Source organism: Lygodium microphyllum, chromosome 17, assembly GCF_053477565.2.
Source record: "Lygodium microphyllum isolate KBCC chromosome 17, Lygodium_microphyllum_v1.1.10, whole genome shotgun sequence".
Lineage (NCBI taxonomy): Eukaryota > Viridiplantae > Streptophyta > Polypodiopsida > Schizaeales > Lygodiaceae > Lygodium > Lygodium microphyllum.
The window spans coordinates 104,124,692-104,137,976 of NC_141151.1; the positions used below are offsets into that span (position 1 = coordinate 104,124,692).

Here is a 13,285-nt window from a genome sequence, read left to right on the forward strand (position 1 = left end):
GTTTCACACCACCTTATGGCAGTACAACAGTGTGATGGGACCAAAATACGCTGCTAGATTTAAGCAATGGGTCTAAAATAAGCTGATGGGTTTAAGCAAGCAGTCATAAAACGCTGTCAAGACATCATAAAACAAATGTTACTGCTGCTCCATTGCATTTGCCTACAATATCAGCTACTGAACTTGTGTCATGAAGGAACATAGATTCCTATAAATCCCACTCTACACTAGCAGACCAAGTTTCACAAGTCTGCCTCCTATTCATAACGTGACCCTTCCAACTCAATTGGATGGCAGTTGAAAGAGAACAATTTCCTTCACCAACTGATCCATCTTGTAGTGAGCCTGAAATTCTGGTTGCATGCATGTGCGTGCACAGATGCACTCAATCACACACGTGCATGCTGAGGTAAAGAACATTTCCATTCAAAATAAAAACTAAATGTTACATTGTGTTCAGTGTCCTTGACCATGTCCCAGGGAAGGAAATTGCTATGTAGTGAAGATTATAATCAGCAATTTTGGTGTCAGGTATCTTCAATTATACAATACATGTGCAAGCCTTGGTCACATCCTGTAAGCAGTGGAGATGTGTCATCTCTCTATCCCCAGTTCTCACCATCGATATAGTTGCACTACAAAACAAGCTGCACATTTAATTCCAACCAGCTGCATTGCAGAACATAACCTTCCAAACTTCATCATACTTCGTCTAACCTGCAACTGTAATAAGTTTAAGGTGTTGCTGCAAGCTGCTATATTGGATCCAGTAGACTGATCAAGAAAATATAAACAATCAGATGGGAAAGTTGTATGTTTGGGGACACTGAGGATCTGTGTAGCTTGAGAAGCCTGTTCTGAATCTTGACCTATACTTACTACTCTAATTCAAACCTGCAAGCAAACACATTTTTATGTCAGTAAAATAGGTAGTCAATGTCAGTATCAGTAATCCACCCTCCATTCCTTCAGATATTCCCAAATCTCTCCTGAGAAACACAGGATGGAATTATGATGCACAGCTGAAGGATATTAAAGGAAAGCACAGCATTCTATGTCATAGAACAAGAACTGAATTAAGTATGCTGCCTCCAGAAAATCTTGCAGCTTCATTGTCAGCCAGTCTTATAATGCGCAAAGAACAAAAGCATTTTTGCAGAAATCACTTATCGACAAGCAGCTAGAAACTAGATGAAATTTTCTTGAACATTCAATCAGGTTAGTAAAGAAGTTCTGTAATCAAAATGGAATACAAACTTATTTCACAATATAGTGAGAGGACCATAGTTTGTCAGGAAACATACAAATGACCAATAGCAAATCACAGTCAATAGGTTCAGATGTCCATACATTACCATGCATGCATGTTACAAAGTGCTTAAACTCTTGAAAATTAGCTCTTTCCATCAATGAAGGAGAAAGCTTGGAATATGTGAAGGACTCCAAATGACGTCCATCTGGATCATCGACGGGCTTAGCATCAGCAACAATCTTAGTGAAGTAATCTCTCTCAGAACTCATCCGTGTATTGCCGCTCGACACACAAATGCCTGCTTCCCAAGCAGCATTGAAAACCTGCATTAGCAAAACTTATCAGTCTCCAATTCTCATTCTATTAGAAAACATGGAAAAAAGCAAGGATATGCATGAAAATTTGTTATTCAGCTTATCTGTGAAAGCAAATACATGGAACAACTCTGATGTTGTTAGATTACCAGAAATGTGTAATAGCCTGTTAGTTTCGCTGGCTACATAAAGGCAACATTATAAATGAGGCTATTACTGTTGCTTTCTTTCAAATTGTGATCAAAGCTTCATGGAGAAGTCACATGGTTACATGCTTACAGTTCTAAACTGCAAGAAAATGTCAACAACTGATCAAGGCCCTCAAAGCAACTAAAACTAACTTCCGCACTATAGATGATGTTTAATTTTAAGCATTAGTACACAATCCAAATAGCAAGGAGGTAGGTGCACTTGGTCAGTTTTGTAGGTGGGTGGGGGACAGGGTAGTCAAGTACATTCCGTCCAATCCATGGACTTAGTATGGTACCAAACGTACACAAAAAAATCTCACATAAAATCCAGTGTTTTGTACTATAATTAAAAAATACATAGAAAATTAAGGGTTAGGCTAGCAAATATTACTTATTTTAACATGAGAGTGGCTACCCATGAGATAGAGTATCACAAAACACTATCCATCCAATACTAGTACAGTTTACAAACCACAAATGTCTTTGCTTCAATTTTCAACAAGTCGTGGACATGACGATAGGTTGAGACAAAATGTAAATCCAAGACTCTAGTCACATGTAATTTCCAAGATCCAATTTTATTTATAAGATTGAAGACATGTACAATGGATCAAAAAAAGAAGCTAGCTGCAATGATGAATCATGATTCGTGGATCATGGTAGAGCAAGTCACAAGCGCCAAGTGGCAAGTACACAAAGTAGTAGATAGTAGATACAAAAAGAAACTTAAGGCTAAGACTTAAGGTGAACTGTGTGTAATGTGAAGGCTTCATAAAGAGGCTTAGGCATTCTATTTCACATGTCACATTCTAATGATTTGGTATATACAAGCATGGCTTGAGGCTGTCTTAGGTGGTGATTTAGGAGCAAGATGATGTGAAAGATACCTTTAATGGTCCGAACGGTTTCTTTGAGGTCTTGTTCTATATACTACAAACATGAGTTGGGATTTCACAAAGGACACGTTAATTGTTGGATGGTCAGTGGTGCACATAGTGCCCACTATAAGAATTTCAAGCTGCTCTTCAACAAGCATATTCCATGAGGGTGGAAGGGGTGAATTTGCCACATATGTTTGCTTCTGCTAGTTTTGAGATCGACATATACAACCATGGCTTGAGGCTATCTTAGGTGTTGGTAGTGAGAAATAAGATGCAACAAAAGATACCATGATTGGTCCAAAAAGTTTCCTTGAGGTCTTGTTCTATACCCCACAAGCAACACCTCAGATTTTTCCTTGAGGCCCTTTGGAAATATTTCAAGATGCTCCTTAACAAACCTTTCCCATACAAGTGGAAATGGTGAATTTTCCACCTCATCTATGGTGTTTGCTTCCACTAGTTTTGAGATCTCTTGGGCAGGTTGGTTGAGCCTAGGTTGGCTCCACACACTAGGAATATTGCTTGTATGCTATGGAACACTAGTACGCATAGGGCCAACAAGTGGAACCTTGAAGCATAGGGCATAAAGAACTTACAATATGAACTTAAATGGGATAACCTTGCTATCCATTGCTTTAGATGCAAACTATTGTGGCATTCTATTTCAAACTATCTTTAGGAAGTGGTTTAGCAGTTTAGCAACAGCAAGGCATGCCTATGTAAAGTACCCCTCAAGAATAGATGCAACATGTTAAACATGTCGAGCTAATAAAGAGTATGTGACATGCTAATTCAGATGTACCCACGTCGAGGGAAGCACCTTGGGTGACATTGGTCAAGACAAAGACTCGTCAAAGCCCATGTACTCAAAAGGATGTTCCCTTTATTACTCCAAATGTGGCACAAACTCCAAGACATCACTAAGAGGATTTTAATCAAGACATTGCTAGTGCACACAGATTTTCTAGTGGAACGACTACCTCAACCTCAGTATACCATGTGTCACTCTAGAGTCTAGACCTATGACAGGTTTGCTGAGCTAAAAATGCAGTCTAAACTTCATTACCTCTTAATAACAGCCCCAAAACTCAAAATTACCAAACTTTCATTAAAAAGAAACTCAATCCTAGAGAGTGTCACTGTCCCATAAGCCAAACCCTAATTTGGGAGGTCCCATCCATCTATAAATAGACATGCTACCCACCACTCAGCCCCAATCCTATTTTGCAAATTGTTGGTGACTATCTTTGTTATCCACACCCTGTTTGTGGAGGTTCTCTTTGTCTCCTTTTTCTCTCCGTGTTCACTTTCCTCTTTTCCATTGCACACTCTCATAGAAATTAGGGTTTACCAACCACCTTGGAAAGAATGCTTGAAATTCAAGGCCTAAACTTAAAGTTCAACAGCTAAAATTTGGGAATTTTAAAGAATTTTAAGAGGCCAGCCAAGCAACGTTAAGTTTGAGTCAAATTTATCGTCCAAGTAGCAAAATGAAGGCCAATCCCCAAGCAAACCAAAGGGCAAATTGGTTTGAAGGCTTGTTGGTTGCTATGGACAGCAAGATGCATTGAAGATTGAAGGAGATCAATTGGTGTACTTCAACCATTACCAATACAAGTTAAAGAAATACCAGAAGGGGTGCCAATTTTGGGGCCAATCAAATGTCTAGTGTCCAAGATTAAGTTAAATAAATATGGCAAGGTGCACCAGTTCTGGGGCCAATCAGGTATCCAATGTTAAGTGGTAATATTTGCATTTCAATTTATTTGAATTTTAATGCTTTCTTAGTGTTAAATCAGGTCATTACCACCCTATTTGAGAAAGCAAGCTGGTTTCAAGAGCAATCCACAAACTCATTGGCTCTACAACTAAAGAAAAAGCTCTCTATCATTCTCTACCACATCACATACCCTCAAAATTTTAAACACTTGGCGTCTTGGTGCTTCCTGAAACAATAACTAAATGCTTTTTGTGTTGTATCTAGCAAGGATTCCATTCTAAAGCAGTAGATTGAGTCGTGTCATAAATAGCATGATAAGAGATCAAGAGTATATGAGCTTTCATGAGAAAAATAGCTCCTCTAGATTCATTTACCCATAATCAAAAGATTTTCTTTATTCATGTCACAAAACTTAAACCTTAGTATGCTTTTATCTCTTATTCTATCATTTTTTAAAGCCTAAATTTATAATTTTTGCCATAATGGACCACAAGATATGCCTTTTGACCCATTACATTCATGCCTCTATCAAAACTTGGAAACATGTAAATACCTTCAACTTTGTCAACGTCTCTTTGACTCTAATCACAATTCATGTTCATACCCATGACAGCAACTTTTTGAAAAAACAAGAACTACTTTCAAAGTGAGCCATTGAGCTGAAAGTACCTACTCCATATCTAGAACAGCCCCAAGATTTCATAGGAATATACTTTAGGCCTTTACGATTTCATATTCAAAGTTCATGATGATACATGTCCTCCCATTCTCAAAATACCAAGCCTCCAATATCTGAAGTGACCTAGGCCCTTATCCATATACAACCATAAACATTCTCGTCACAGTGTGAGAACCAAAAAAGAATAACAACTAGACCAATGCCCTAAGGACCCTCTTCATGCATAACCACCCAAACTAATCAAAAAGTAAGCAATAAAATGACCATTGCTAATGACTCAAAGGGTTATACACTCCGATTAAAATAGATATACAACAAAATAACCTAAACTGCTAATGCATTCACAAACTTAGGCCATAACTGAGTGATGCATGGTATATCGTGCTTACTATATATCTTATTTAAAGATGAATTGAATGTCCTTGACCTCATGAGAGGAGACATCAAGAAGGGGTACAATACCAAGCAATGTAATCAGAAAGCACCTTTCTTGGCTGGATATGATGGCTACTTTATGCAGGTAATCAATATGAAAGAGAACTATGCTCTCTATCCACGCCTCGAAGAGGAACACATCAACATAGCAATCTCAAAAGAAGGGAAGCTTCCACTCAAAAAAAGAAGTGGACAAGAGTCCTCATCAATCTCAAAAGGGGGGAAGCTTCCACTTTGAAGCTTCATCAATCCTGTGTACACTACCACCTTAGTCTTCTCAACCAACCAACTCACGAATCTCCAATTCATAGAGCATCTACACCTCCACGAACTCTCTACGATGATTGTGAGGCATTCAAACGCATCAACTCCTACTTCCTCTCTCGCCAACTTCAAGGCTGATGGTGCCCCAATCTCCCCCCTTCTCTTGACAAGGAGCGCCAGGGCCTTGGATGTTTGAGATCTCCTCCTCCAACACAAGTGACCAGCTCGTCCTCACCCTTCCACACAACCACCTTGCGCCGTTATATAGGCTTGATCACCATGCTTTCAAGCTCACTAAGCTTTTAAAAAATATTTTAGCTTTTTCAAATGCTGCAAAAGAAACCACTTTTACCTTGGCCAAGCTCCGTCATTGATGGCACTAACTTACAGAATCCTCCTAAAAAGTTTTGCCAAAGTTTGGTAGCAATAAAGGCAATTTATATCCAGCTTAAAGTTTTAAATGCAAGCCCTTGTTCATATGCTTTTTCTGCCACATGAATCAAGTCTCATTCTTATGACCACCCCAACATCTGTACAAAGGAGAAAAAACATTTCTATTCCCCATCTCGTCCTTCCAAACAAGCATGACCAAATCAGGATGTCCTGAAGATATCTTTGTACCATATACTCCTGCTCCGCACCTTGAATGGCTCCAATATCACATATGTTCACTCAATGGTTCATCATACTATCAATTCCTTGTTTTTGATAATACCACTACCTCCGATTGTCAAATATCAAACCTATTCATCTTATGTAGCCTACTTATCAACATCAACTCCTCCTAGCTAAAAAGAATACGGATTCTAACTGCCAAGCAGCACAAAACCAGTTCAACCATCCTCTTTATGGTGTATACAAGGCTCATTGCATCCTTATTAGATCCTTTCAGTTTGCTCAAAACACTCCACAACATGACACCTAAACAGCTGGTCATCAACCTTTGAACAACCAAAAGAAGACACATTTGAACAATACGAAAAGAAAACATGTTGGACAAATACATAATCTTAGGGGAAAATGGACACCACAATCATCATGGGAAAGTGCGCAACAGAAGAGAAACACAAACATGGAGACGAAAGAGAAAAGAGAGACAGCATGAGGGCACTGGATCAGGCTGATGATGATGGCTGCATTGGAGATGGAGAAGAAGGCTAGAATCAAAATGTGCAAACTGCAAGATGGAAAAGTGAGCAATCTGCCCAAACAATGGACTGGTTATAAATAGCCATAACTCACCAAAATTGGCTGATCTGCAAGAAATAGGCAAAATACTGCAGTCCATCAGCCAAAAACTGACTCCTGTCCAAGAGGTGTAAATGCTGACGCAGCCATCATAACAGCCCAACCTGATCAAAATCATAGATATGCAGCTGTCTAGCCAGTCACAAAACTGGATAACTGGCTGCATGCACAGCGTGAACACACCCGGCACTCACTAATAATGAAGAACCACCTCTTGTAGATGTACCATTAATAGGATCATTCAATGCCACAACCTCATCAAATACCACATCCCTACTCACCTCAATCTTTCGTTTCTTCAGGTAATAGAGCCTATAGCTCTTCATGGTCACACTATAACCAATGAAGATAAACTTCTTCAAGTTCAAATCAAGCATGCCCCATTCCTTCTTGTCCACATGGACATAGGCATCGCACCCAAAGATGCAAAAATGAGACACAAAAGGCTTCTTCCCAAAGAAAGCCTCATATGGAGTCATGTCTTGCAAAGTTGAAGCCAAAGACTTGTTACGATGTATACCGCTATAACAACTACCTCACCCCAAAGGGAATGAGGAAGACCATGATGCTCCAAAATTAAACGGGCCATCTCAAGCATGGTCACACATGGTCCAGTTGGTGCACACCACTACATTATTCTCAGATGGTGTGTTCAAATGAGAATACTGCATCCAAAACCCGTATTCTTTGCAAACTTGTCAAAAACTTTGGAGCAAAACTCTTCACCACTTTGTGTTTGGCAAATACCTTCCAATCACAAAAGTTGGAGTATACCTCACTCTTGTACTCCAAAAAATACAACCACACATACCAGCTAAAGTCATTAATACAATAAGCATTAGATATTTAGCCTTCCCAATGGAGGCCATACCCATAGGTTAGCACAAGTGGGTATGGACCAACTCAAACGAAGTACTAGCCTCACGAGAAGCAACCTGTGGATGAGGTTGTCTATGTTGCTTGCCCCATAAGGAGCTAGGGCATAAAGTGTGAAAGGGGGAGAAATCTAGAAGTCCCTCCACACTAACTTCTTTCAAGAAGTCTAGCTAATGAAGTCAAAATTTAAGTGCCCACAGAATGCATACCAAGCACTCTAAGCTCATGGGAAGTCCTTGCAACAAGGGTAGCGAGCTTATAAAGCCCACCCTCCTGAATACCTATCCAAAGTATAGAATCTGCGAGTCCTCAATGGTCACAGTATTTCGAGTGAAGACTATACAAGTACCTAGTTGTGTCAAACCATGGATAACAAGTAGGTTCAAATACATTGAGAACTTTGGCAAATAAAGCCTATCTATTGTGCAAAAGGGAGAATAGTCCCCAATCCACAAACAAGTATAGAAGAGCTGACACCAATGGTGATAGAACCCCCTCTGGAATGTAGATCCTAAAGCCAATCCTATTAGTAGGTCATATGTGAAGAGGCACTACTGTCAACAAGCCATGGCTTCTCCTCAATGGAAGAAGCAAGTGTTGTGTTTTGAACCTCAAATAAATGAACGAAAACAAAGTCAATACTAGCAAGGATAGCCTTCGAATCCTTTGAACCTTTCTCTGACTTCAAATGGGGTACTTCTACCAACACTTCTCCTTTGAATGAGTGCCCTTCGCACATTGTGGGCATTTAGGCTTGGACTTCTTCGCATCCTTTTTATCCTACTTCTTGTTAGTATTCACCTTCTTATTTCCCCCTCATACACCTATAGTAAACGCCTTGGTAGAGCCGAATCCACCAGCTCATATCTTTTTGAGATTCTCATCATACTCAAGGCAAGTGGGGCTAGCTCCTCCCAAAGAAGAGTCTCACATACTCTTGATATAAAAAGACTAGTATAGAAAACATCATACTTAGGATATGGCAATTCAATAAGGAGAACTATCACTATATCCTCCAAATATATCATCCAACTAAGGGATGCAAGCTCATCCCTTATATCCTTCATTTTGTTGATGTGATCCTTCATAGAAGGAGAGTCATCAACAAAGAGCATCTAAAGTTGCTTCTCCAAGGTGATACAGTGGTCACAGGTCTTCTGATGGTGAAGGGAGGAAAGCTTTGTCCACACTTTTGCCACCGTCCACAACCTGTGTACATGAACAAGGACAGAATCCTATAGGCTCATCAAGAGGAAGGACCAAGCTTGGGAGTTGAGTTAAGCCCATAGGGCTACATGGTCCATAGTTGATCCAACTATAGGATCCTCCACAAGATGAGGAATGGGGGTAGTAACAAAGACCCAAGGATCAAATATGTCAAGGATACACTCTACTTTGCATGACCAAAGGGAGTAATTAAATTAAATTGATCCAAGTTCCAACCAATCTTCTTTTGGTAGAAAATACAAAACAAGCACTTGAACAAATGGTGCCATCATAGGCATCCTAGGGCTAGAAGGATGGGCCCTACGTGAGACATGGAGAGAGGGGGGAGGAGAAGGCTGCTCAAATCTTTGAGAATTGTCAGAAGATGGTGCGCATTTTGAACAAGGCATCCTAGGACTAGAAGGACAGGCCCTATGTGAGACATGGAGAGAGAGAGGAGGAGAAGGCTGCTCAAATCTTCGAGAATTGTCAGAAGATGGTGCCCATTTAGAACAGGGCTTTAACCTTCAATATTTGCAATGATCACAATGCCTATCTAAGGAAGTATGAATAGACTCCTCGTCTAAGTCATCAAACATGTTTAATTGATGGAATTCCATCTCTGCAGACCTAAAAACACACTAAATCTGCTGTGTTTTGCTGTAGAAGAGCCCCAACAGAGAGAATAATGAAGCTTCGCTACCTAATCTTTGTGATGATCACAAGGCCTATCCAAGAAGTATGAATAGACTCCACGTCTGAGTCATCAAACATGTTGAACCAATGGAACTCCATCTCTATAGCCCGAATGGAGACAATAATCAGGTACATCTGCAAAGGAACAATGGTAGAAAGCACCCAAGCAATGCAGAAAATCTGTGTTTTCTGCAGTAGATAGCAGGCTGAAATCTGCATTTTCAGCAGCAGTGTGGTCTCCTCAGATTGGGTCCTCCACATCCTCACTTAGGCAATTATACAATGTGAGAGTGCAAAACAGAAGAGAAGCACAAACACGGAGAGGAAAGAGAAGAGAGAGACAACAGGAAAAAAAGAGATATCTGCACTGAATCTGAAATGAATGCCAAATAAACTGATCAATCCCTGCACATAGCCCAACGCATGAGTGCAGAAAAGTGAGCGATCTGCCCAAACAATGGGCTGGCTATAAATAGCCATAACTCACCAAAACTGGCCAACCTGCAGGCAATAGGCCAAAATAGTGCAGTGACCAGCTGTCCAGGAGGCGAAAATGCTGATGCAGCCATCATAACAGGCCAAGCTGATCAAAATGGTAAATATGCAGCTGTCTAGCCACTAAGAAAGCTGGATAACTGGCTCCATGCACAATGTGAATACACCCAGCACTCACTAAGAAAGAAATGCACACAAAGTGAATGATCTAGAACAGTCAGAGCTCCAATGTCTCCGCCACAGACTTTGACTGAGCTAACAACCAAGAGATGGTAAACTGACAAAATGGCAAGCTAACACATCAATGAACTCAAAGTCCCTAAGCCTTCTAAGCTTGGGTGACAGCTGGTCAGCATGTAATATACTCAACATCTACTTGAGGATCATGTATGCCCGTTAGGCAATGAAATGAAAAGTGAACAACACCACATTTTTGTGTGAAACAATAGATATCAGTACGGCAACATATGTAAGCATTATTACAGGAGGATCATGTGTGTCTGACAGAAGAGAAGTATGCACAGTAAGATGTGGCAAAGCTTACCTGCCACTGAAGTCCCTCAGGACAAACCAATGCATTGAAAAAGCTTTCTTGCTGAGAAACAGACCCTGGCTCTACAGTCACAAAATTCAAGCTTGTGTTATGCTTTGCTAGCATGTTCACTAATGGAATATATCCATCACGGTTAGATGAATTGTAGAATCCTGCTGTCAGTTCTGCCGCATGGCTCGCTGTCTTATACGACCAATGGACCCCTGATATCTGTAAGATCCAACAAAAATTGAAGATTTTGATAACTTTCTGAAAGACTTGCAAGAAAATGCAGTGAACTAATTTCCAGAGTGTGATTCGTAGGACTGATCACGCAAACAGTTAAACAAGCACAAACATCCATGACTTACCTTTGCAGCTAGCTTGGTTCCATGAAATACGATATTGGCCATAGAAAGGACTTGGTGTCCATGCTCAATCAGCACATGTGAATACCACTGAAGGAAAAAGCGTCCATAGAAGCGATTATATTCACCTCCATCACAGAAAAACGGAGCATCCTGTGGTGATGAGTTATAATGCCCTGCATTTTGAGGTACCCTAGCCCATTCAGGACACCCACGAGCTTCAGCTGCCAGCTTCAGATTCTTAAGAAGATATTTATCAAAGCACTGCATGGATGCAGAAAATTTTAGGCCAAAGTTCTCATGTAAACTGCAAATGTTTAAGTAGCAATGAAAAGAAACCAATACTTTTGATACCTGAAATTCCCCAATTCCAGGATAAATCCAACCATGAACTTTGGAATGGGAAGGATATTGAAGTTCTCCCCGAGCTCCAAGCCCAATTTCCACACAAACAATTGTCTTATCCTCAAAAAAACATTCAAATGTTTGTCGAAAGCTTCTCGTGAAATCATAGTATACCTGTAAATTCACAGCACTAGCATCAATTTGTGTAGTTTAGAGACTCAAAATGTTTATGGCATCATACACTACCTCTAATCCAGTTCTTCCTTTCAAGACACGTTCTCTGTCCACCCCCCAGGTCAAACATTGCTGATTGCGCCTTCCTTGTTGATCTGTGAAGAAGATGTCGGGATTTTCTTTTCCAATGTCCAAAACCCATGTTGGAAGTGAGAATACAGAACTGCCATCAACGTACTCATGAAATGACATTGCCACCTGGACAGATGATCATTCAGAAATGCAACCAAAGAAGCTAATCAAAATGCACTGAAGTTTGTGTTATTCTTTTTTGTAATTTCTCTCTATGGGCAGTTTATTTAGCTTTGTCTTTCATGTCTTCAGATATAAACTGTTTTTCTGTTATTTCAAAATGCATACACTTTCCTCCTGCTATATTTTACATGCAGATTCAAATAAGATAAATCAAACCTGTAATTTCAATTCTGCCTCCCTGATTAGTTGAAAAAGCTTCACATAGCCAGACCAGTCGTACTGATGCGGATTCTCTCTTTCCACCAGACCCCAACAGCACTCAACCATTATTCCATCAACATTTGCATTTTTTAATTCAATCAGGTTCTGTTTCAAACTGCTTGGATCAACCAGCTGATTTTGATGTTTGAAGATAGAGAGCTGCACAAATGTTGTTAAAAACATTATCAGCTGTATATATGCACTTTCCACTTAAGTAGACCTCCCTTCCCACCCCCATATCATGAATACTTAAAACTTTCCTTTCCAGTTAGGGTTCTGTTAACAAGCCACCACTTACTAAAAGAATAAATAACCTAGCCGCTACCATCATCCTGTGACTTAAATCAAAAAAAATTAGCGACTGTTACACTCTAGCAAGCTGTTTGAAAGTCCTTCCTGTAATTGTGAGTGAAAGAATATACCCTTGTAACCTTCAAAGCAAACCTTTATTAATTAATTGTACATGTTTTTCTGAAACTGTGACATATTTCTAGTTTTTATTATTCGCACAAGTCTTTGTTGAAATAGTCACCTCCTGTTTGTACAGATACATCTACTTTATGCCTATTTCAATCCTACCAACATCATTAATTTTTGCAACTATTGTGGAATCTGGAATTTGATTTCTTTATCTAGGAGTATCACAGCCTTAGTATTGACTTGCAGTTTGTATTATCATCATTGTCTGTAAAGGACATTGAGACAACATTCCAGTGCATATCTTGCTATTATTGACCCTTTGGAGCTTTCTTCCTGATAAAGCTACCTTATTGTCACAGGTCATCTGTCCAGCATGGTTAGTTTGGAGGAAAGCTGAAGATCGATGTGTGTGACAATCCAATGTCCATGTCTCATTAACACAAGGTTTGATATAAACATAATCAAGTCTTGACCTTCTCTAGTTCAGTGTTATCATCAATCACTGTGGTGATTTTTCAGTTAGGCGAAACTGAAACCTACCTGCAATGTGTTTTGTTTCAACAGATGCCAACGCAAAAATCAACTGACACCAAAGTAAACATGAACGTGCCAGGAAATTGCCTGATGCTTGTCTTTTTTCCTTAAAGGACAATAGATTGCATTTTATGTTGGG

The 13,285-nt window shown here is 39.8% G+C and overlaps 1 protein-coding gene across 4 annotated transcripts in view; it reads right to left on the minus strand.

Moving 5' to 3' along the window:
- Nucleotides 1-405: 405 nt before the first annotated feature.
- The window catches only part of LOC148022218 (beta-amylase 2, chloroplastic-like), a 56,717-nt gene continuing 43,837 nt past the window's right edge, over nt 406-13,285 (minus strand). For 2 of the 4 annotated variants that reach the window (XM_087697860.1, XM_087697862.1), the window contains 7 exons: nt 12,148-12,351; nt 11,749-11,934; nt 11,512-11,676; nt 11,161-11,421; nt 10,802-11,020; nt 1,356-1,575; nt 406-894 (listed from right to left, as the gene is read on the minus strand). In XM_087697860.1, the coding sequence (XP_087553986.1) occupies nt 884-894; nt 1,356-1,575; nt 10,802-11,020; nt 11,161-11,421; nt 11,512-11,676; nt 11,749-11,934; nt 12,148-12,351 (1,266 nt within the window). In that variant the 3' untranslated portion in view covers nt 406-883. Of the gene's footprint in view, nt 895-1,350; nt 1,576-10,801; nt 11,021-11,160; nt 11,422-11,511; nt 11,677-11,748; nt 11,935-12,147; nt 12,352-13,285 lie in introns of all 4 variants that reach the window. The other 2 variants (XR_015694472.1, XM_087697861.1) reach the window with 2 other exon arrangements.